The sequence below is a fragment of the Pezoporus occidentalis genome, unplaced genomic scaffold, assembly GCF_034315485.1.
Source record: "Pezoporus occidentalis ecotype Australia unplaced genomic scaffold, CSIRO_AGI_Poc_V1 ctg28, whole genome shotgun sequence".
Classification (NCBI taxonomy): domain Eukaryota; kingdom Metazoa; phylum Chordata; class Aves; order Psittaciformes; family Psittacidae; genus Pezoporus; species Pezoporus occidentalis.
This window is the reverse complement of record NW_026914718.1, coordinates 5,798,089-5,821,309: the sequence shown is the minus strand read 5'-3', so window position 1 is coordinate 5,821,309 and position 23,221 is coordinate 5,798,089. Positions and strand designations below refer to the sequence as shown.

The window sequence follows — 23,221 nt, the reverse complement described above, 5'->3', positions numbered from 1 at the left end:
CTAGAAAGCTTTGGAAAGAAGCGTTCTTATGAAACCTTGAATGTGGTTTAACTCCTTGTTAAAGTCATGAGAAGCTATGAATCCAGATTCCCAGTGAAACAGGTTTATGTCGAAGGATTATTTTCAGGCGAAAGCTAAGGACTTCCTGTGAAAGAGTTTCTAACTTGTTCTGAGGTTGAGGTTCAGGTGGCCTGTTTCATTGTCTCATGAGGCTCGTAATTTCTAAGATAGATTTTAATATTTTGGTTCAATTTCTTCTTTATGCTATCACTTAAAATTTATGGTGATTATTTAATATTTGAAATATTTGTTCTACCTTAATAAAATACTGATGGTACTTCATGCAGAGCTTGACAGATGTTGCACATTAAAACTGTAATAAAAACACGGGTCAAACTCAAGGCATGGAATGACACTTATTACAAAAATGCTGATCTAACCTAAAAAACTTCCTTACTCTCCAGTTGTTAAAACAGCTGGCATCATGTATCCCATCCGATGTCCTCATGTATCCTATCTATTTCTGGGTCATGGGGTGTTTCTGCTGATCTGGTTTGAATATTGTAATTAAAAGCAGCTGTTGGGAGGGTTAGACTCTGCTTGCCTGGAGTTGCCTCCCTCCACTTCCAGGAACGCTTTTGTTGCAGGAATATCTGAGTCATTCCTGAGGTGTCTTCCAGATATTTTGCATCCAGTGTGCTAGGCTGTGCTGGTCATTTTTAAACAATACAGTCTCAAGTACAGTTTTGCTGTTGTTAACCAAACTGAAATGAGTGGACTCAATAAGGAATGAAGTAACTGAATGAAATTGTGATTTATTATTTTTTATGTAATAACAGATGAGATTATATTGCTTGATAGTCCCTGTGGACAGGAAATCACAGAATGGTTGGGGTGGGAAGGGACCACCAGGGGTCATCTAGTTCAAGCACATTGCTCAGGGTTGTGTCCAGATGGCTCTTGACTATCTCAAGCGTGGGAGACTCCCCAAACTCTCTGGGCAACCTATTCCAGTGCTCAGTTACCCTCACAGTAAAGCTCTTCCTCACGTTCACGTGGACCTTCCTGGATTGATGCTTGGTAATATTCTTGGTCCTGTGTTTTTTCTTGAAAGCTGAACTTTTTTGTAGGTCATGCAAGGCAACAGAGCTGTGAATCACTTTGTGGGAATTAAGGATATTGGAGAATATTCAGACTCACTTTAGAAGCTGAGGTTACTGTCAAATAATTACTATGAATTTTCACTTCAGAATGAGATAAGTTGCAGCTAATATTTTTGGAGGTGAGAGATAATGCTAACTATATAGTAGAGAGCAGTGCAGGTGTTAGTTTCTTCAATTAGAAAAAAAAGTTGGGAGTTACTTGTTTAGAACAGCATCAGTGATCCCTCCATTACTAAATTTTCTTCAGTTCAGTAAGTGAGTGACGCAATATTTTGCCTTTCTGGAATTACTCTGGTCAAAGCATATTAGCAGTATTTCCTAATACTGTGCAGGTAGCTCACATAATTGAATTATTCCTGTCCCTTCAAATATATCAAATTGTAACTTAGGTAACAGAGTCAAAGCAGGTGCTGCCATGTATCAGCTACCGGTTGTAATTGATGCTTATTATATAAAATAGTCTTCAGGGAAGAAAGTTACTCATCATAAAAGTGAGTGTGTAATGAGGTTAATGTGACAGTTGTGCAAATCTTTATGCAATCTCTTGAAGGACAGGAAACAAACTGAAGTTCAGTTTTGATGTAATAGTTTTATGAAGGCTGTAAAAATAACAGTACAAGAAATAGTTTTGTAATTGAAGAAAGACACCACTATCTCTCCTTATTATCTAGCATTTACTATACTAACTGTACCAACTATCTTAAAACACAAAGCTATGTTTAACTAGTCCCCTTCAAACAAATGCCTGCAGCAAATCAAAGTCCTCCTACTAAGGACAACTGCATTTTCACAAAGCCTGCATTCAGCTTTATGTATAGTGCTGCAGAAGATGCCAGCTGAATTTGTGCCTGTAATGATGTGACTTGGGTGTAATGCTTCTCCTTCCCTGGCTGTTGACATTGCATTTACAAGGCTCCAGGGGATCAAAACAGGCTTCTGGAACTCTTTTAGTCACATTCTTTAAGAAAATTAGTCTGATCACATGCTCTGTTCTTTGCTAATTCTTGGCCTATTGGCTAGTTTTGGGTACATTTTGACAGAGGTTTAGGTATCTTAGATATGATTATTCCCATAAATTTTCCAAATACATGCTGCTGGCTAAAGAGGGAGAAATCTGTACCAGTGCTCCCTGTAAAGGAAGGGAGACAATCTGAGCTGAATGGCTGTTGCCCTCTTTGGGCTGGTACACAGCTACTCTGCCTGCTTTTTTTTTGCTCCCTTTTAGTATATGAATGTTGGGGTTATTGCATGGATATGTAAGGAAGCATGCTCTGCTTGTTTTGGAGCAAGTTATTCCATAAGGAAAAGCCACCTGAGAAATAGACAACTTAAGAAAAGTCCTCTGAAATTGATCAGATGAACAAGGTGAGTGAGAGGATAAAAACCCTAAGGTATTTTTTCCACCAATAAACATAAAAAGTTTTACGTCTCAGTTTATTGGGCTGAAGAACTAGATGGGAGAACAAAATAAAGACTAATGTAGAAAGATCAAGAATTCCTGCTTTTTAATTCCTCCTTGCCATGTATTTGCAAAGATACCTTCCCTGAAGATATTGTCACTGGATATAAAACCCTTTTTTTTCTTTTGTGCTGACATCTGATCTTCTTCCTTACTCTTGTGGATCTGGATAACTACTCTGTGCTCCAAGACTTTATGTGGGAGTTATAAGCTTACTGTGTCCAAGTCTCCTAACGAAGAACTCTTCCCAGCTCCTTCCTCTGGTGAGTGGAGCTGAATGTTGTATTTAAATCCTGGGGGATCAGAGATAACACTGTGTTTCTTGCGCCTTTCTGTGTGAAGTATGAAGCTCTGTGGGAGTTAGCACTGATACAGGTAGAAGCCAGTCGCTCAAGATAGGCAACAGTTCTGTTGCTACATGATCTTAATCACCGAGGATGATCTTAAAAGTTATTCAGCTGCTGACTCTTCTTTCCTTTGACTGGATTTCTAGACTGTTAGACAAGATGCCATTGCTGATGCTAACAGGAATTACAATTCCTACTTCTTCAGTTCTTATCTAATTGCTCCCTAAGATGGCTCTACAAAAATGATCCTGGCTCCAACTGGAAGTGGGGTAGAGGTAGTTACCTCCAAGCAGGTAATAAGCAGCTGTAGCAGCTTTGAGAACTGCTTGCTTTGGCTGAGCAGCCACTGAAATTCACTTGTTTGTGCCCTTATCTGCTCAAGAATGTTGGGAAATGGAGTTTGCTAGGAGTTGATCTGCAGTGGAGGTGAGGATGGATCCATAGCATGGTGGTTAGGCAATTCTCTTGCTCTTCTGAGTGAAGGCATGACAGTGCCTTGTTGAGCTAGTGAAGCTTTCACTTCCCTTTCAACTTGTTGGACTACACAAAGAACTACTCAAAAATAAACTTTCCTATATGTCATCAGCTGCATTGCTGTGATGGGGATTACCAGTGGGTGTGGTGAAATGCTGACCTGCCTGAGTGGGTAATCCAGCTACTGACAACACCCTGCCTGGCTCTGTGTGAACCTATCTCTGCTCTAAGGTGACGCAGCATTGATTCTACTGCAGGGTAAGCCGGTGTTTATCTTCTGACCCCCAAACAGTTTCACACTGTGAAGATAAACAGTAATAATCACAGTACACATAAGAAGAAAGTATGCTTTTTTTGAGCTTCCTGCAGCAGGATTCTTGCCACAGTCTCTGTCAGTTTTATCATCATTATGAAGCAGGACAATTCAGAAACTTGATATGACCCAAATTAATACTACTCATGAAAATGTCAGGCTTCATAAATTAAGGGTAGAAAAAACACTTCGCATGAAACTGCATCTCGGGTGCTTTACTGTTAAAATCAGAATCTATGTTCCTCTTTGTTTTTGAAAGCAGACTGAAACAGGTAGATGTATGTGGTAGTAGTTTAAAACTTACCACTTTCAAGGTCTTTCTTCTCACTGGCAGAGCACTTGTTCTGAAGCAGTCTCTCTGGATTGAGTGTTGTTTGCTCAGTATCAGACTGTACTTGCTTTGTTTGTAACTTATTTCTCTTTTCACACTGTCTACTTTTCACCAGGCCTGAATTTTGCCAGCATTATATCTTCATTGGATTGTGTAGAACCTGAGAGCAAATAGACCTCCCTGAGCCTCCTCCCATTAGAAAATGTGGTAGGGTATTTATGACAAGCTTATCTTTAAGATTTGAAGTCGGTTGTAGCATAGTTTTACTATCTTCAGTATCTTACTGGAATGTTCTTCACTGACAATTATTGATGACTTGGGATACTGCTTTGACTGGTTGGGTCAGGTTTTTCTAATTCCCCGTTTCTTTCTTTGACTCAGTCTCTTAGGCTGCTTTGGGAGGATGTCATCGAGGCTTTGAAAAATGCATCATTGTTTTGCCTTTTCAAGTGTGTGTCAGCTGTTGCACAAAGTACAAGAAGTGGCAGCTTTTGTCACGCTGGGACACTGCTTGTTGAATTGCAGCTTCTGGTAAAATGTGAATGTTCACATTGCTCAATCTACTTAAAGACTTTAGGTTAATTTACAACAAATAGTACAGTCACACATTACTATTGTGTATTTGAATTTTTTCAGATAGCTTTTGCACAAACTCACCTGTTGGAATTCGTTTGGACTTGTTCGAGTACTGAAGTGCTTATAGAAGAATAGTCTGAGCTGTTGTCAGTTGATGACTGGAATTCAGGGGAATTTTCTTTGTACTACTTGTCTGAAGCATATAGTAAAACTAAACAAGCATGACTTTCAGGATATGTTTTTCCTTTTAAGAGGGAAGTACAGAGACAACGCAATGTTGGAGTAGTTCAAAATGCAGTGTAGTAGGCTGTAAACGTACACATCGTGGAGTTATTTTCATGTTCTCGTGCTCCCTCTTGCGTAAAAAGCAAGCAGTGGTTCAGTTTTGATGTGGTTAAGCCACGATGGCCGAAAGAGAAATGGTTTTCGGGCTCATACATCTCCTCTTTAAAAGAACTGGTGGCATAATGTTAGTTGTATTTCCCTGCTGTATCTCTACAGTTAGCACAGCAGCTCACTCATGCTTATTTCTCTTACATAATCTTTCTGGGGAAAACAATTTAGGGGACTTAATTTTCAGTTACATTTTCAGGATTCTTTGGCAGTAGAACAGGACGCAGCACTGGTGTGATCTGGAGACATTTTCACATGGGTGTGGGTTAACCTTACAGGCAACTAAGCACCAGAGAGCCGTTCGCTCTCTTTTCACCCTGCCAGGGGGATGGGAGAGAGAACTGGAAGGGTAAAAGTAAGAAAACTCATGGGCTGAGATAATGGCAATTGAATATGTTTCAAAATAAGTGAAAATTGCTCACTGCCCACTGACCAATGCCCAGCCAGTGCCTGAGCAACAGCAGTCCCAGCAAGCTTCCCTGACAGCTTTTCTTACTAAGCCATGGCGTGGGATATCCCTTTGGTCAGCTGTCCCAGCCTATTTGCTGTCAGAGGATGTGAGAACCAGAAAATGCCTTGACCCTGTGTGAGCACCATTCAGTAATAGCTAAACCATCTGTGTGTGATCACTGTTTTAATTGCAAATACAAAACATGGCACTCTGAGCTATTCTGAAGAAAATGAACTCTATCCCTGCCAAACCAGAATACCTCTTCATCTGTTTTAATTCCAGGAAGGATTGACTTAATCCCTAATAAAGCCTCAGTCATCATGTTTTTACACTTACTGCCTCACTGCTCACATTCCTCAACTAGGGATTTTGATGTAAGTTTTCAGAAAGCTGTCATGCATTCTGATTAAGCTGCATACAGGGGGACTCCATATGCAGAAGGATGTAATTTTAGTGTGAGATTGTCAAATGATCACATTGGGTAAAGGTAATGAGGTAATGGTGTCTTGTTACTACACTGGATTGTCATCTGATAGTTCTGTACACATCTAAACTGTGCTTCCATGTCAGCATGCTCTTTTTGAGCTTTGTAATTAATAAAATGTAAGTTACATTTAGCTCTCAGTTGCTGCTATAGATGTCTCTTGGTTTTGTATCTTTTGTAATGTATATGTCATTGTGGTTTTTGGACATCAGAGCTTGTTCTGACCTTAAATATCTGGAGGAGGGTACATCCTGTTACTGTGCAGGGACTTTCCCATGTCTTAAGAACTGTGCAAGCTGATAAAATACTCTGTCTTCAAATAACATAAATACCATTATATTACTGTTGGGATAGGGAGGGAATGAAATGAAGGTGTGGAAAGATAGCAGTTGGAGATACACTAAAAACATACCCTGATTTTTTTATAAAACCCTAATGGAATTGTTACTTTTTGCCCATGTGCGTGTGTGTGAAACTGTGTGTGAATTAACTGTCATAGAGCCCTTTGGTACTGGTGAGAAGAGATTTGTGCCTGAGCAAGCAGTGGTGGGATTGAGACAGCTATTCCAAGTACATGGAATAGCTGCATTTGTAGCCTAGGAAGGCAAGCTGCATCTTTCCACTCTGTATAAACTAGATTATTCTTTCAGTTCCTGACTGACTTACTGAAACTGGGTATTTTTAGGATTGAAGTGACACGTTTGTGTTCTTTCCTCTGGAAAAGTACCCTGGCTAATCCTTGCTGCTGTTGCTGTGTCTTGGTGCTTGCTATTTAAGTTGGAAATTCCTTCAAATGTCTGTTTTCTTTCCCCTGCAGCTATCATATCTCATGTTTCCTGTATGGTGTTGACTCCCTGTGGCTTCCCTTTTAGACTCTTGCTTAGTAAACTACCAAAACCCCTTGACCAACACTGTGTCCCTGAAAGTCTTTACATACCAACATGTAAATCTTTTCCCTTAATTGCTCTTGGATGCTTTCTCTTGTGCCCTTTCCAAATGGTGAAGGGCTTTCTTTGCTCTTGCTGCAGGACGGATGAGCTAGGTATGATTTGTGGAATGGCTTCTAGAGAAAAAGCAGATAGCTTCAGTTCTGCTATCTTCAGTGAAAACAGAGTCCTTAGATATGTAGGGGTTTAAAACAAATCCACTTTAACCAGTGCATGTGGGAGAAGGAAAAGAAAACTAACAAAGTAATGTTTTTCTTCTAGATTTTTTTTTTTCATTTTATACCTGTGAACTTTCTGCAATCCAAAGATGGCAGCAAATAAGCCTAAAGGACAGAATTCTTTGGCTTTACACAAAGTCATCATGGTGGGAAGCGGTGGTGTAGGAAAATCTGCATTAACACTACAATTTATGTATGATGAGGTAAGAATCTGCACTAGAAATTATCTTGGGAAATGTCTGCTATATAGTGTTATTTAAGCATTCATTAGTACAGTTATTTGCAGAAAGAATCTAAATGTATAGGATTTGGTATGGAAGTCAGGTTAAATTGAACAAAAAGGCTTTTTAAGATTATACCTGTGGAGGTGTAAGTTAGCATTTTTCAGACTTTATCAGCAAGTCGATGCTCTGGCACATAACCAGTATATTTTGCCATTGCTCATTTATTTGAATGTATTTATTAGTGCTTATTTAGGTATTACAGCTCAAAGCTGCTTCCCTTCGGTGAGTTGCATGATGCTTGGAATGATGATCATTTTTTCAATGTTTTTTTAATGCTGCTCTTGAAGTTTCTTGTTTCCTTACTTTTCCCCAGTGAAAGTCATTCTTTGTGATTAAACCTAACAAGTTATGGGTTCAGCGTCCTTTTAAATTGATACTAAATATATTCAAAGTCAGGCCTGCCTGCCTGCATAATGGACCACAGCCAGATGTGTTTGACCAGAAGCAGAGGCTTGGGTAGTGCACAGACATTGATGTTGTGCAGTTACCTCTAGAATTTCCTTGTAATGGCTGAAGAAAGCCAAAACCTATGAACTGTTTGGGCTGATGGAGAACCTGCTTTAACTATGAATCATTTTAGTAATTCACATAGCCAAAATACATATACTTGTTAGTTACTGTAACCATATGTTTGTTATATCCTTTATACCCAAATAGAAGCATTTGCATTGTACAGGCATGATTTCCTATCATGAAGATTGTTATTTTTTCTAGTTTGTTGAAGATTATGAGCCCACCAAAGCAGACAGCTACAGGAAAAAGGTGGTTCTGGATGGGGAAGAAGTCCAAATTGATATATTGGACACAGCAGGGCAGGAGGACTATGCTGCAATTAGAGACAACTACTTCCGAAGTGGAGAAGGCTTTCTTTGTGTCTTCTCTATTACAGAGCTGGAATCCTTTGCAGCAACTGCAGACTTCAGGTAAGTTGCAAGGCAAGATAATTATTCTAATTACAGTGAGATAATGACAAGTGATTTTTTTGTTTGTTTTGCATTATCCTCATGATAGTCCAGATTGAACAATAACTCTTAATGTGATCACATCATGGTTTGAACAGGTGCCTAGCCATGCCTTTGCTATCTGTACCACTTCAGATATCTTTGCTGCTGTGTCTCTGAGTACCAAAAAGGCTATTGCCACAGAGCAGATCCATAGCAACATTCAGAGGGCTTCTGCACTTTTTAAATCAGTGTTGCTTTGGCACCTGTGCTATGAAGCAGTATTTGTGAGTAGACGTAATGTAGCTGAGAAAAATTGCTTGTAGGCTGTGTGATTGCATGTAATGGAAGTACAATACTGCAGAATTGTCCTTTTTTTTTTTTTTTTTTAGTTTTTGCTTCATATGGAGGGTTATGTTGTGTTTATCTTGACCTGTGAAGCACCACCTGGAACAAAAGGGCAGCTGTAGCATGTCCAGCTGCTTTATACTAGAGTACTTCATAGTTAGAAAGGTGTCGTGACCAGATTCCAGTCGAAAACTGTGCAGCAGAACCATGACTGGTGATGTGAAGTATGCAAATTGTATTCTGTGAGAGTGAAATGCATAGTATCAATGACACAAGTCTCCCTACCTCTTAAAGCTGATTTTATGAACAGCAGTGAGAGCTATCTTTGAATAGTCTGTAGTAGCTATGCATTTTCTGTGAAGGCTTGCTGTAAATCTGCCCCTTCAGTCTTGCTTGGATGGAATTTTTCTCTGTGTAAGATACGGATGTATTTTGAATTTACAAGACAAGTTCTGCATCGAGTTCTGCACAGCATTCACACCTCCCATCAAAGTCAGGATTTTGTTTAATGGGGGGCAGTGTGGTAAGAACAAAATCTGGACCTGGCTTTTCCTGGAGTAATAAGGATTTAACAGGGGAAGTTTTTTTAAGATGCTTTTTAGGTATGCAGCATGTTGATATCCTTATAATGGTAAGAGATTATTGAACAGGCAGCAGTATAGTACAGGTGTTTTAATTTGGGTTGAGAGAGGAAGCATATTTAAATCACTCTGCGCTATGTTTGAAAAAAAGGACAAAAGAAGACCAGGGTTTTTTTTTACCAGCTCCAAGTGTAGTGGAATAGAAGATAACCTTTGAGAGAAAAGTAAGGACACAAATGCAAAAAGAAATTATCTGCATCTCGGAGATACTGTCACAGTTCAATTTAATGAACTCTACATATCAGAGTATTTAATATTATCGCTAAGGAAGGAGGAAGAGGTAACGGAGAGGGGAGAAAGTGAGATTTTCCTCTTCTGGTGTTCAGGTTTTTTGTGTGTCTTTACCTGTATGTTTATATATTTTGGGAGGAAGGGGCAGGTCTTGATTGGTTTGTAGGCTGATGATATTGTCAGCTGTGGAGGACTATTTGGTATAGTTGAGTTCTGAACTATTCAAATCTGTTTAATACTTCAAAGTACATGATCTTGTATGGCTCTAGAAAAAAGTCCTACTTTTCCAGCAAGGGTGTGTATTGATAATACATGTGCTGATACAGCAAAAATGGAAATAAAAATCCTTTCAGTGAAGAGATTAAGCCTCTCTCCAGCCCAAACGTGAAAGTGCCTTTCAAGTTGCCTTTGAAACTGTAGAAGCTTAAATGCTAAAATGTAACTCAGAAAAATTGCATTCATTCTGCTCTCTGTCAGAGTAACCTGTTTCTCTTGAAGGTACAGTTAAAATACCTTTGGCATTCTTGAGCAGCCTGAGGGAATGCTACTTAAGAGGCACATATGAAAGAAAGTGACGAGAAGGACTTGGATGTTTGATTGTTTCTGTAGTATTCTGTCCTGTTGGAATGGGAGAGCTCCAGCATCAGAGCTGTTTACTGCTATTCAAGGTTTAACATTTCTTGTTTAGAAGATACCAGTCTTCAGAGAGGGCTCAAAGGAGAATTTTGCCATCTGGATTGATGTCAGATTAACTTTCTATGTGGTGAAATTGTTTGGCATCACCTGAACAATTAGTGTTGAAAGAAACCAGTTTTTTAGCAGAAGTTTTACACTAATGCAGCAATGCACTGAGTTTTCTTCTCTCTCTGGCCACCCTTCCTAACCCTGTCTATTCAAACTACTTCTGGATAGTTGCAGACCCTGTTAAAACATTTGTGTGGGTATTTGTGAGGGAGAGGAGAAATGTTACTTTAACTACACCTCAGAGTTGAATGCAGTGTTACGAGCTACCTCAAATACATACTTGGTTTAAAAAAAAGCTAACCCTGGGCAGTCTGCAGTTTCTCAGTGAATAGTAACTTCCTCCACAAGACTGCCTGCTGCACAGAGCTTTTGATAGCAGCAGTAGGATCCTCCTGTATGCAAAATCAAGGCCCTGTAGGATACCGGTTAATGAGCTCTCTTCAGCTTCTCTCCGTTCAACTTTGAATGTGGCAACAGGTTTTACCTCAGCCAGCAAAGGGAATCTGTTTCCCTGTGGATTTTTTCAAGCTTTCAGATGTTGCTCCACAATAAAGGGCTGTATTTCACTACTAACTTTATACTCCTTTCTGAGGCACCATAGGGAATGTGCCTCTTCTGGGAAAACTGTTATTCCTGATATTTTTTATGCATTTCCAGTTAGAAGAAAACTTTCATTATTTTTTTTAAGTGTTGAAGACTTATGTACCAAACCATTTGTAGTACAGGGTTTTATTTACAACCTTAAACCCTTCATCTTAGCAGTTCAAACACTAGAAGGGTCTGTCCTTAAAAATCTGGTGCATGTAGAACTCATCTGTACACTGGCTTGTAACTGAATGGAGGGCTCTGCAGAGACTGAGTGTAATCGACTTGCATAAGATTCATAAAAGGAGGAGATTTTTCTCTTGGTGGATGCTATAAACCATTTTATCACCATTTAAAATGGCACATGTATTTTTATTAGGGAAAATTCAAGTGTGAACCTGAAGTTCGGGTAGCTTAAAAATGGCAGTCACAAATAAAGACAATGGTAAATGCTGTCCAGACACACCTTTATTAAAAGAAATGACTTATTAATATAAATTCTCACCTAAACCAGTCTTATTCTACTCATTGAGTTTCTTACTGACTCACCTCCTTCCTTCCTGGAGGACTAGCTGTCTGTCTCTGTCTTCATTCTGTATAATGTCATCATGAGGTTTAAGATTTTACTGTTATGTAAGCTTCATAAAAGGAATAAGTGGGTTTTCACTGTAAGATGGAAGAGTATTTAGTCTGAGTTCTTTTTGTGTTCTAAGAATAGTACTTCATGGAAAGCTTAATTTTCTTCCTTTTTTATTTTCCCCTCCAGGGAGCAGATCTTAAGAGTAAAAGAAGATGAGAATGTTCCTTTTTTGCTAGTTGGTAACAAATCAGATTTGGAAGATAAAAGACAAGTTTCTGTAGAGGAAGCAAAAACCAGAGCTGATCAGTGGAATGTTAACTATGTGGAAACTTCTGCAAAAACACGAGCTAATGTTGATAAGGTAATAACTGGCCTCTTAATACAAAGAATCTCTTCACCAGTTTTCACTTGGTATCTCTTCCCTGTGGGTTGTACTTTATATGTTCATTATTTTAGCAATTATTTTTGTGAAATGTGAATCAAATGAGTTTCTCCCTTAGCTTGTGAGGAGTGCATGACTAGGTGACTTCATGTAGGACAGTGCAAATGTGAGGCAGAACAAGTTTATCCCATCCTAAACCACAAGGAGTCATCATACAAGACTTCATTTTATTACAGATTTCTTGAGGCAGCTGTTTTGTCCTAGACTTCTTACTGCATCTTCTATAACTAGAAGACAATCTGCTTCTGAAAAGTGAGGAATGCTGTCTGATCCTCAGCCAGGATAAAACAGCTTACAAAAGCAGGGAAGGGGGGGATTGGAGGCCTCTCTACACTCACATTCCTTTGATGCAGAATGGATAAACCCTTTCAAGCTTTGAGCAGCCTACAAGAGCCTCATGGGTTTCCAGGGGTAAAACCTGGTTCAGAAGGTCATGCAGTAAGAGACAGAATCTTTCTCCAAGAAGGTAAATTATCAATTAGTTGAAAGTATTCCAGCTATAACCCTAAAAAGCAGACTTTCTGGAATACAGAATTCAGAGTAACTCTCAGCCCTGTAGACTGCAAGAGTAACAGGTGTGTGGCAAAAGAAATAAGTAGTTTAGTTCAGCATGCCAACCTTTCCTTCCAGAGCTAGTGACAGACTTGATCACACATTGGAAAATTCTCAGATGTAAATCCTTAGGTATGAGCTGTCAATTCAGTTATTTCCTTACAGTGTGAGGCACAGCTGAGGGAGCACCTGCAGTAGTGTTGGACCTACCTTTTCTCCACTCCTCTGCCTTCCTCTTTACAGAGCTCACTCTCAGTCCTCCCTGCAAGGGGGTAGGCAATACATGATTACAGCCTGTGAGCCACTGATGTTGCTAATGCTGCTTCCTGTGCTTGTGCTCTGAGCATGGAGTAAAGAGAGGTTGGAGGCAGGTTGGGAGGAGCCTCATCCACACACCACAGAAACCACGAGAGCTTCCATGCACTCTCTTTCTGCTGAAGCTCTGGAGGAGCATCTGGGATTCAAGGTAGTGCAGAGTTATTCTTCTCCCCATGCTTCTTATGAGTGGAGAAGTTTGCAAGTTGTCTGTTTACCACCTTCTTGTGCTTGATTTATGCTATGATGGGTTGTTGGTTGTCAGTATCCCAGGCACAAAGAAGGGATCTTTTGGTAAGATGGAGCTTGTGCCTCATGGATATCCTGGCTGAGAGTGGGGGCATGATGATAACTAGCAGTTGAGTGTTATATTTTAGACACTTTCAGGACTGCAGTCCTGAAAGTAATGATTTAGCGTTTGCCTTCAGCTGAGCTCAGCACAGTTTGTATGCTTCTGTTGTAGCTATTTTTGCTTTGCGCTTGCTTTGTGAAGAAAACCCAGACTGGGAGGGTGTTTTTAGTGCAACAAAACAGACCTCTTGGCTGAAATGCTGCCAGACTAATGTGTTAAATATTAGTCATCTCCAAAGAATGAGCCTAAACCAGTGATTCTTTTGTTTTATCTGATAACTGTCAAAATGCCTACGGAAATAGCCTACAGAAGTGTCAAAAGAGCAGTTAAAAATAATGTACTGTGTCTATGGATGCAGTTTGCTGTGGGTGTTTATAACTTCTGGGAGTCAGAACTGACTTGAGGAGGTAGGTGCTAGATGTCCTTAGTTGCTTGTGACAGACAAAGGCCATATCTAACATGAAGGAAGCGTGGAGAATTTGGCTGCCCCTGTTAGATGAGAAGTCATTTTTGTTACCTGAGAGACAGAGCAGATGACAATCAGGGTGTCCCCTGCTTCTGGTTTCATAGTGTTACAGAAATCTGCAGTGCAACATGGATATTTTTCATTGACTTCTGAAGAACTCTGTAAATGATGGCTATCCACATCCATGGATAAGGTGCCTGGAGTGTGGGTGTTCATGAGCAATACCTGTTCATTTCCATGTGGATTTCATTTTTTGCTTGGAAGGGCTCCAGCCTTGCTGCCCTGTCTGCAGCTGCCACTTTGACAAGCATGCTTTTGATTGGTAGGTGTCATGCTTTGGGAAATAGCCCATGGTGCCATGCACCTTCTTTTGTGTAATTGTTCCTGATCCTCATCCTTCAGGTTCTCAGTCTTCAGGAGACAGGGACTGCTTGATCAGTGACAAGTTCTCTAATGTAAATCCTTACATTTGAGCTGTCAGTTGCAGCATGAGAGCTGTAGGAGGTTCTCTTCTGCTTGATTGTTGTCTCATCTCAGGTTGTCTTCTAGAAGACACGGGTTGTTCAGTACTACAGCAACATCTTCACGCTGTTCTGTAGAGAAAATTAAATCAGTTAAATGCACCAGAACTGAGTCTTGCTGGGTTTGGGTTTTTTTTTTGGTTTTGTTATAAAATTTACTACACCTTTTAGTTTTGGTGCATGATTGCAGTTAACATCCATCTACTACACTCACATTGAAATTCCCCATTCTTCAAAATCCACTTGGCTGTCACTTAGCAGCTGGGATAAAAGACCTGTGTGTGCATGTATGTTTTTTAATAGCTCTCTAATCATTAGCTCTTGCACACCCATGGTAGGCTACTACAGATCTCCAGGTTTATTTTTGGAGCTGGTGGCATTATGGACCCCAATTGGCATGTACAGAATTTGACATACTATAAATAACACACTGTACATGAGGTTTTGACCCGCTATAGTGTGGGAGGTTTTGTTGGCACTAGAAAATACTAGGTATTCTTAGTTAGTTGCAGCACCTGAAGCTATGGGGTTTGTTACGTGAACTTAAGTTACCATCCTAGGAGACATCTGGCTTCTCTGAATTCCAAAATAGTGGCTTTGTTCAGTTGGAGAAACCATGGTCAGCTTCCATTCATTTCGATAAAGGTGACCCACTAAGCATCATCATAGAAGGTGGGGTACACCAGACAGTTAAATACAGTATCAGTGCTTAAGTGAATTGACAGTTACCTCTTAGTGTTAGCACAGATTTAAGTACAAGCAAATAACTTAGTGCCCATTTAGGAACCCAGAGAGTCTTAGTTCTTGACAAAAATGTTTAGTTACATTGACTTTCTTTGGATTCCACATAATAAGGACAATTTTTTTTTCTGCAGTCAATACTAGATGAGTGTCACTGCAAATAAAAACATACTGAGTTCTGTAGAGGAGCTTTTCAGCCTGTGCCACTGCCCGTGTTTCATGGAAATTGGTCAGATCCCCTGACATAGATCTAGGCAGTATCTCCTGAGAGGAAGAAGTCTTATATTACCATAAATCAGTTATTTATGTTATCATATAAATCAGCTTAGCTGATTTCCTACAATAAATATACAAAGATGAAGTGATAATTTGTTGTAGCCTCCTTCAAGTCAAGGTAAAAAAAGCCTCTTTTCAAATAAATAAAGAAGCTTTAAGTAAGTCATAAAGCTTTAACTGACAGCAGTCTTTGGTGTAGCTCCAACTTTGTCATTTTGGTTTCCTGTTAAACCACTTGATGAAAACTAAGTTCACATGTACTTTGGGATTATCTGGCCTAAGAAATTGTTTATGTACTTGTATGATTAATAACTCTGGTTTGAAGGAGATGCTTTTTCTTCTTTCCCGAGTCACTCTGTGTTTAGAGTTGCATCATGGGACATACTGGCTGTGAAATGCTCAGTGTATGCTGGCTACTTCTGCATTAATATGTGTTACACTTTACAGCTCCTCACTGAAAAAACTTGAAACATAAAGTGATTTCCCTGAGTCTCCTCAGTAGGATGTAGATAATACATGTAAAAAAATCCTGGCTGGTGATGAGACTCTTGGTTCAATCCTTGTGGAAAATGGTCTGCCAGGATTCATAAGCAAGTATCAGGAAATGGGGAATACAATGGTGCCATGAAAGAAGCAGGATTGCATCAGGTCAGCTTGGCCTTCAAAGCCAGTGAAAAATTTGTTTGATTGGTTTTGCTTTGTTTGCTTAAACTAACGGCATGTAATTGACTTTATTCTAAACAACTGAAATGGATATAATCAGTGATAGCTTCAATTAACTCCTGTGTCTTGTGACTGGTTTTGCATTTATACCTTTTTTTCCAGGTGTTTTTTGATTTAATGAGAGAAATTAGAGCCAGAAAAATGGAAGACAGCAAAGAAAAGAATGGAAAGAAGAAAAGAAAAAGCCTAGCTAAGAGGATCAGAGAAAGATGTTGCATTTTATAATCAAAACCCTGAATTCCTTTCCTACCCTGACCGTACTACTAAAACATGTAATTTATAAGCATGCCATTGAAGGCTCAAGTGACTGAAATTTCTCTAACATGTTGGAAATTGTAATGTACCACTAAAAGCATGAATTGGAGCTGCACTGAAAGTCAAATTCACTGAAAAAAAAAAAACAAAAAAAATGATGTGGCTTCCAAAGAAGCAAAGTTCAGTCCATTTCAGAATTGCCTACCTTCTCACATTTCTTCTGAATGTAGTGTTGCATTGGCAGTCTTTGTTTAATAGTGAACAGAGCGGGGAGTATTACTTTGTGGGTTCTTGTAAAGCATACTTTTTTATCACTGGTAATTGTCAATTCATCTTGTCTTTTGTTACCTTGAAACTGACAATTGTGAACACGATCCCTACCTAAGCGGTGTGCGGTTGTTTTTGCCATGAACTGATGCAAATTAGAAAAGAATAATGGATATGCAAACAGTTCTGTTGGAGAACATTAAATGTGGTTCTGCATTACCTGATTAACCTACAAGAGTGATGTAATCTTTCACATTGAAACATTTGAATATGCCTTAATTTCCAAACCTAAGCATAGCAGGTTGCTTAATCAAGGGTGTATTTTCAACTCTGTTGCATGGAGACCGTCCCTGCGCATCAGTGCGAGACTGACCTCTCCGGAGAGCAGTTCTGTGAATGATTCTGCTAACTAGCTGCCTGCTAGCAGTGTCTGTTCTTCCCATGTGTGCCATACTCTGGTATTGTGAATAATACAGAGCATATTCTGTCATCCAGAACTCGGTAAACAATATGGTATCTCAAAGCTAAAAGCTCAGAATGCATACAAGACTCAAGTCATGAGCCTATGGCACATCTAAGACGGAATGGTTGTTTGAAACTTAATGTGCTGATACCTTGAAACTTCCCTTTTGCGCATAGTTTTGTTGTCTAGCTGTTCCTTGGGTTTTAACTCCCTGGAGCTGGGTAGAGTGGAGCTGATTCAGTAGTGCTACTGTGTTTTGAGTTAAGATGTTGTCTGGGAAATTCTGCTGTCATCGGTTCATTTCTTTTGTGTTCCTGATACTCTGCTGTGGGAACATGGTGTGTTAACGCTGAAGCTCTTTGCAGGTTTTGTACTGTTTAGTCTTGTTTATGTTGATTTTCAAATGGGGAACACTGTAGCTACTTTTAATGTTGATATTAAACAATCAAACATGCTTCGCAATACAGAAACATTTACTGTGAGCATCCAAAATCCCCAAACAAAACATACTGCCTCAGTTGCTTCAGAACAGCAAGAATACTAGCACATAGCTAGGATGCTGCATCTTAACTAAAACTATACCAGAATGTTTGAGGGTTTTGGGCTCCTCTGGGGTAAGACAGGCTAGACCAATTCCATAAACTGTTACACTTTTTATACATGTGTAAGCCTGTAACTGACAGTTGAAAATGTGCTCAAGGAAACTAGGTAACGAATATTTAACTTCCATGCTAACAGACATTTTAGGGACTCAAGTCGTAGAAGTTATACTTGTCATGTTAAATATTTATCAATAGGAATTTTGTATGTGCATTGAGTAGGCTGCCAAGTGCAGAATTGAAGTTACTTATTTAACTGGCAAATAAGCCAGTCTTCATCTTACTGTGTACTCATTTGGGTCTATTTAGCCAGGGAGTCTAACCACTAACTTTGTGACTTTGCTTTGGAACCTGTATACTGGGAACTGAGGTGTTATGAAGCCACCGGACACATGAAACTTGTCTTGGCTGATGCCTTGTCCTGACCTTTTATTTGCTATTTGAGCCATTGAAAGATGAATAAACTTCCATTTTTGTAAGTACTTGTGCAGTGTGAATTGCTAATTGCGTTCCTGATAAACTTTGCTGTAGCTGATGCTGCTTGTCAAGCAGTTAAACCCAAGTATTCCAGAAGCCTGTTCTGTGAGTGTGTGAACACAGCTGTAGATTAGGTCAGAACTGATTAGTCTGATAAAAAGCCAAAAGCAAATGGAGGTAAACTTGTACCAGAAGTCATTTTCTATAGGTATTTTTGTAGCTGTAAAACCTCAGTTGACTTTTGAAAATGCTGGTTAAGAAATCCGTGATCTCTTCTGTAGTTTCTGTGGTCTCCTGATGAGCACACAGTTGCGTAACAGTAGCCCTTGGGATCACAAGGTAGTGCATTCATAGAGACCCCATTAATATCAGAGCAGCAGGTAAAATGACCCCTCTGGCAATCATCATGCAATAAAACACACTTTGTATCTCAGCCTTGTGCTTGCTCTATTCATCCACAGGAGCTAAATGTTTATATTCATATGTGAAAAGGGCTTACTGAAAACTCTTGGCTTACCTTTTGGGACATGAAGCTTTGTAATGCTTCTCTGGTTCCAGAGTCTGGTGGGCAGATGGTGTGTACAGGGTGATAGTCCAATGCAAAATGCATAGCAGCAGTGTGGTGGCTGGTGTGAGAGGAGTGCATACGGTGCATTTAGCTGTGCCAGACCTGGATCAGAAGGTAAGACTGAGCCAACAGGGGAAAAGCTAATGGTGCACCTGAATGCCTAAACTTTATCCCATTACCATGAGACAGATCAGCTCCTCCAGCCACATGGATGTATAGTCGTGTGTAAACTGTTTCTTTCCGGGCCTGCCTTTGCCAAATTTTGGCTGTGATTTCAACTTAAATAAATGACTGGGTATGTTTTTAAGACATGACTCATGAAACACATCTCTCCTTGCATGTTTTGGTGGGAGATTCAGCTTGTTACTAAAACTGAATGGTAGCGAAGGCTCTTGTGTTGCTGTTGCTGGCGTGCAAGCTAATCTTTGATCTAAATACACTGGCCAGACTGGGATAGTTTTGGTTGAAGTTTCATGGTCAAAGAGATGCTGAAACACCTCTGCCCTTGAGATCTGCCCAGGAGCAGAGACATGCCAAGGCTCTGCTCATGTTCAGAGAGATCCTGGCTGGATCTAATGAGCCATCTCACTGGTACGGTCCGTTTTGGGAGAATATTCAGAAGTGTAATTTGGTTTCTGTGTGCTGGGGAAACATCCAAGTTTAAGTTGTTGGGAACATCAGTTTGCCTCCACACTTCCTTGATTAATATCACACTTGGTAATATTTACACATGCAAGTGGGTGGCTGTGTTACACTGGATCTGAGGCCATGATCCTGCATGTAAACCCAAGATCATTTCTGGAACAACTTGCACCTGGGGGGGATTGTGAAAGCCACTGGGAGGTGAATAATGTAACACAAACTGAGATGAGAAGACAGGAAAGGAGAGCAGAGCAGAGGAGGGGAAGGAGAAGGGGAAGGGAAGTGGCAATGGAAGTAGAAGTAGCATCAGTGCTATCTCAGACCTGTTATGGTGAACTGTAGTTCTGCAGGAATGGGGGGGGGGGAAGGACAGTTTCCAACCTAAAACTGTGCTGAAGGTAAGCAGCCTTCTCAGATGTAAATCCTTAGGTATGAGCTGTCAATTCAGTTATTTCCTTACAGCTGAGGGAGCACCTGCAGTAGCGTTGGACCTACCTTTTCTCCACTCCTCTGCCTTCCTCTTTACAGAGCTCACTCTCAGTCCTCCCTGCAAGGGGGTAGGCAATACATGATTACAGCCTGTGAGCCACTGACGTTGCTAATGCTGCTTCCTGTGCTTGTGCTCTGAGCATGGAGTAAAGAGAGGTTGGAGGCAGGTTGGGAGGAGCCTCATCCACACACCACAGAAACCACGAGAGCTTCCATGCACTCTCTTTCTGCTGAAGCTCTGGAGGAGCACCTGGGATTCAAGGTAGTGCAGAGTTATTCTTCTCCCCATGCTTCTTATGAGTGGAGAAGTTTGCAAGTTGTCTGTTTACCACCTTCTTGTGCTTGATGGATACCATTTCTAGCATTGTTTAAATCTGCAATGCAACAGAGGTATTTTTCACCGACTTCCAAAGAGCCCCCTAAAAACATACTGAGACACGAGAGCCTGGGAACACCAGTACTGCATCAGAGGGAAGGTCCATCTGGCCGAGTACTTGGTCTCCAGTGGCCAAGCACCAATGTCTAAAGGAGAGCCTATGAGCAGTGCCAGTCTACTTCTGACACGGTCCTGGGCGTGCTCACAGGCCTCAGTGGCTGGGACCAATTCCTTTGCCAGGAGTAGCCCCCATGTCCTCTGGCTTAGAGCTTTAAGTACCAACGATTTCAAATGGCAGGGGATTTGATGGGCTGAATTTGCACTACTGCAAAAGAAGTGTCACCAGCAGGTTGGAGGAGGTGATCCTCCCGCTCTACTCTGCTCTCATGAGATTCCTCTTGGACTATTGTGTGCAGTTCTGGTGTCCTCAACATCAGAAGGACTTGACGCAACTGCGGAGTAGAGCCACGAGGACGATAAGGGGGCTGGAGCACCTCCTGTGTGAAGACAGGCTAAGAAACTTGGGGCTGTGCAGCCTGGAGAAGCTGCGTGGAGACCTCATAGCAGCCTTCCAGTATCTGAAGGGGGCCTAAAAAGATGCTGGAGAGGGACTCTTCATCAGGGACTGTAGCAACAGGACAAGGGGGAATGGGTTTAAACTGAACCAGGGGAGATTTAGGTCAGATATAAGGAAGAAATTGTTCCCTGTAGGATGGTGAGGCCCTGGCACAGGTTGCCCAAAGAAGTGGTGAATGCAGTGTTCAAAGCCAGGTTAGACAGGGCTTTGGCTGATACGGTCTAGTGGAAGGGCTCACCATATCATGGGCTGATATGGCCCACAGCAGGGGGTTGGAACTAGATGATCTTAAGGTCCTTTCCAACCCAAACTATTCTGTGATTCTAAAATTGATGCTTTGAGTTACACTTCAAACAAACTGTTTGCCAGTGTGTTCCCAGACTACCTGAATACCATTCTCCACTCCTCTGTTGTCCTCTCTTTCATCTTCTCCTATCGATGACTCTCTAAAATGACAAATGAGCTCTGAAAGTTCAAAAAGCCTTTTGTATCTCATAGAAACACGGCAATGGGTGTGTTTCACAGTGGAGCTGCAGTTTGGTTTCAGTGGGACAAGCGGATGCTAGGCTCAGGGGTGGGGACAGGGCTGGGCATGGGGAGGCCCATGTCACAGTGCCAGCACCCGGCAACGGCAACGCAGCAGTCACAATGCCCCGGGGCAGGATAAAAGGGAGCAGCCTCCTGTGTCTCCTGGCAGAGATGGCCAGGGGCAGCCCGAAGGCATCCCAGAAGTCCTCCAGCTGCTGGAGTTACTTACTGGGGCTGAGGCAGGAAGAGCAGCACCAGGTCGAGGCTGCTGGAGGTTCTCTGCTGCAAGGGCAGCTCCCGGCAGGACCAGCTTCAGAGCTCATCTCTCATATCCTTTTCAACTGGATAGCAGTGGCCAGACTAAGGGAGAGCCTTCTTGAGGAACACCACCATCCTCATCCCCCACGGAGCCAGAGGCAGAAGCAATGGCATACAGAGATCTTCCAGGGCTCCCAGTGCTTTGGAGCAGCCACAGCTGCCGTGTCAGGCGTAGGAAAGATTCTAACCCCAAGGTAGAGGAGGTGGGAGCATTTGGCCACTCTCAGAAGCCCCTGAGGTGGCTCCAGGTTGAGGGAGAAAAGGGCATGGGCATCTCCTGGGAGGTATGGCTCACATGCTCAGGGAAAAGCCAATCCCCACGGCTGAGGTCAGGAAGGAATTGGCAGATTGGCACTGGTCCTGGGGGTATTGCACCGTTTTCTGCAGCACTGAGCACAACGACTTGACAGGACTCCGGAATGAGAAAAGGGGTAGAAAGAAGTGTGTCAGAGAAACAAGAGTGTGAGACGAATAAGAAGAGGGTCAGAAGACTCTCAGGAGGGTCAGAGGAACATGAATTGGGACAGAGAAATAAGAAGACTGTCAGATGAAGAAGAGTGTCAGTGCAATGAGAAGACTGTCAAAGGAATGAGAATAACTTGAAAAGGATGAGAATATTGTGAAAGGAATGAGAAGAGTATTAGAGTAATGAGAAAAGTGTCAGACTATTGAGAAGCGTGTCAGAGGAACAAGAAGAGTGCAGAGGGACAGAAATATGTCAGGCGAGTCAAAGAATTTCAAGAGGGTCTGAAGAATATGAAGAGGGGCAAAGAAATAAGACTGTCAAAGGAATGAGAAGAGTTTCAGAGCAGTGAGAAGAGTGTCAGAGGAATGAGAAGAGGAGCAGAGGAATCTGAAGATGGGCAGAAGGAGAAAAGTGTGAAAGGAACGGGACGAGGGTCAGAGGACTGTGGGAAGGGACTGAACAATGTGATGAGGGGAAGAGGAATGTGAAAAGGGGCAGTAGAAGCAGAGTAGGGCAGAAGTAGGCGAATAACGCAGAAGAATAAGGGCAGAGAAAGGAGAACAATGCAGAAGAGAGAGAAGGGCAGAAAGAAATGGACACGAGCAGAAGAAGGATACGGGCAGGAGAAAAGGGAAGATGGGCAAGATGGCAGAAGAAGAAGGGTCGAAGCAGGAAGCAGTCAGTTAAAGGAAAGAAAGTCAGGAAAAGACAGTAAGAAAGGATTCTTGCACCCAGGGTTGATCAGGCCGGGTGCCTTTGGCCAATCTCAGAAGCCCCTGAGGTGGCTTCAGGTTGAGAGAGAATAGGGCTTGGGTGTCTCCTGGTAGGTGTGTGCAGCCTGTGGCCCAGGAGCAGGTCTTGCTCACATGCTCAGGGAACAGCCGATCGCCACATTGGGGTCAGGAAGGAATTTTCCCCCGGGGGTGTGTGTCACATGCTCAGGGAACAGCCGATCGCCACATTGGGGTCAGGAAGGAATTTTCCCCCGGGCACATTGGCACTGGTTCCGGGGGTTTTTTGCCTTCCTCTGAGCATTGAGCAGGACCACTTGTCAGGGCTCCTCTGGTCTATTCTGGCTGCTCGGGCTCCATGACGGTGGCCCCTTGTGTCCTGCAGCTGGGGAAGGAAGGCTTTTCTTCCCCCCAGAGGCCTGCAAGTGTCCCTAGGGTTTTTTTGCCGCCCTCTGCAGCAGTGAGCACAGCCCCTTGACAGGTCTCCTTTGGGCTATTGTGGCCCAAACGCTGGTGCTCGTGCTCCATGCAGGTGGCCTCATGCCCTGTATCGGTGGGGAGGAATCT

General features: G+C 41.8%; 1 protein-coding gene across 2 annotated transcripts in view; it reads left to right on the top strand.

Moving 5' to 3' along the window:
- RALA (RAS like proto-oncogene A) overlaps positions 1-17,964 on the top strand; it is a 30,463-nt gene extending 12,499 nt beyond the window's left edge. For both annotated transcript variants that reach the window (XM_062625435.1, XM_062625434.1), the window contains exons 2-5: positions 7,200-7,359; positions 8,155-8,363; positions 11,697-11,871; positions 16,001-17,964. In XM_062625435.1, coding sequence (XP_062481419.1) covers positions 7,246-7,359; positions 8,155-8,363; positions 11,697-11,871; positions 16,001-16,123 — 621 coding nt within the window. In that variant the 5' untranslated portion in view covers positions 7,200-7,245 and the 3' untranslated portion in view covers positions 16,124-17,964. The remainder of the gene's footprint in view (positions 1-7,199; positions 7,360-8,154; positions 8,364-11,696; positions 11,872-16,000) is intronic.
- Positions 17,965-23,221: the final 5,257 nt, after the last annotated feature.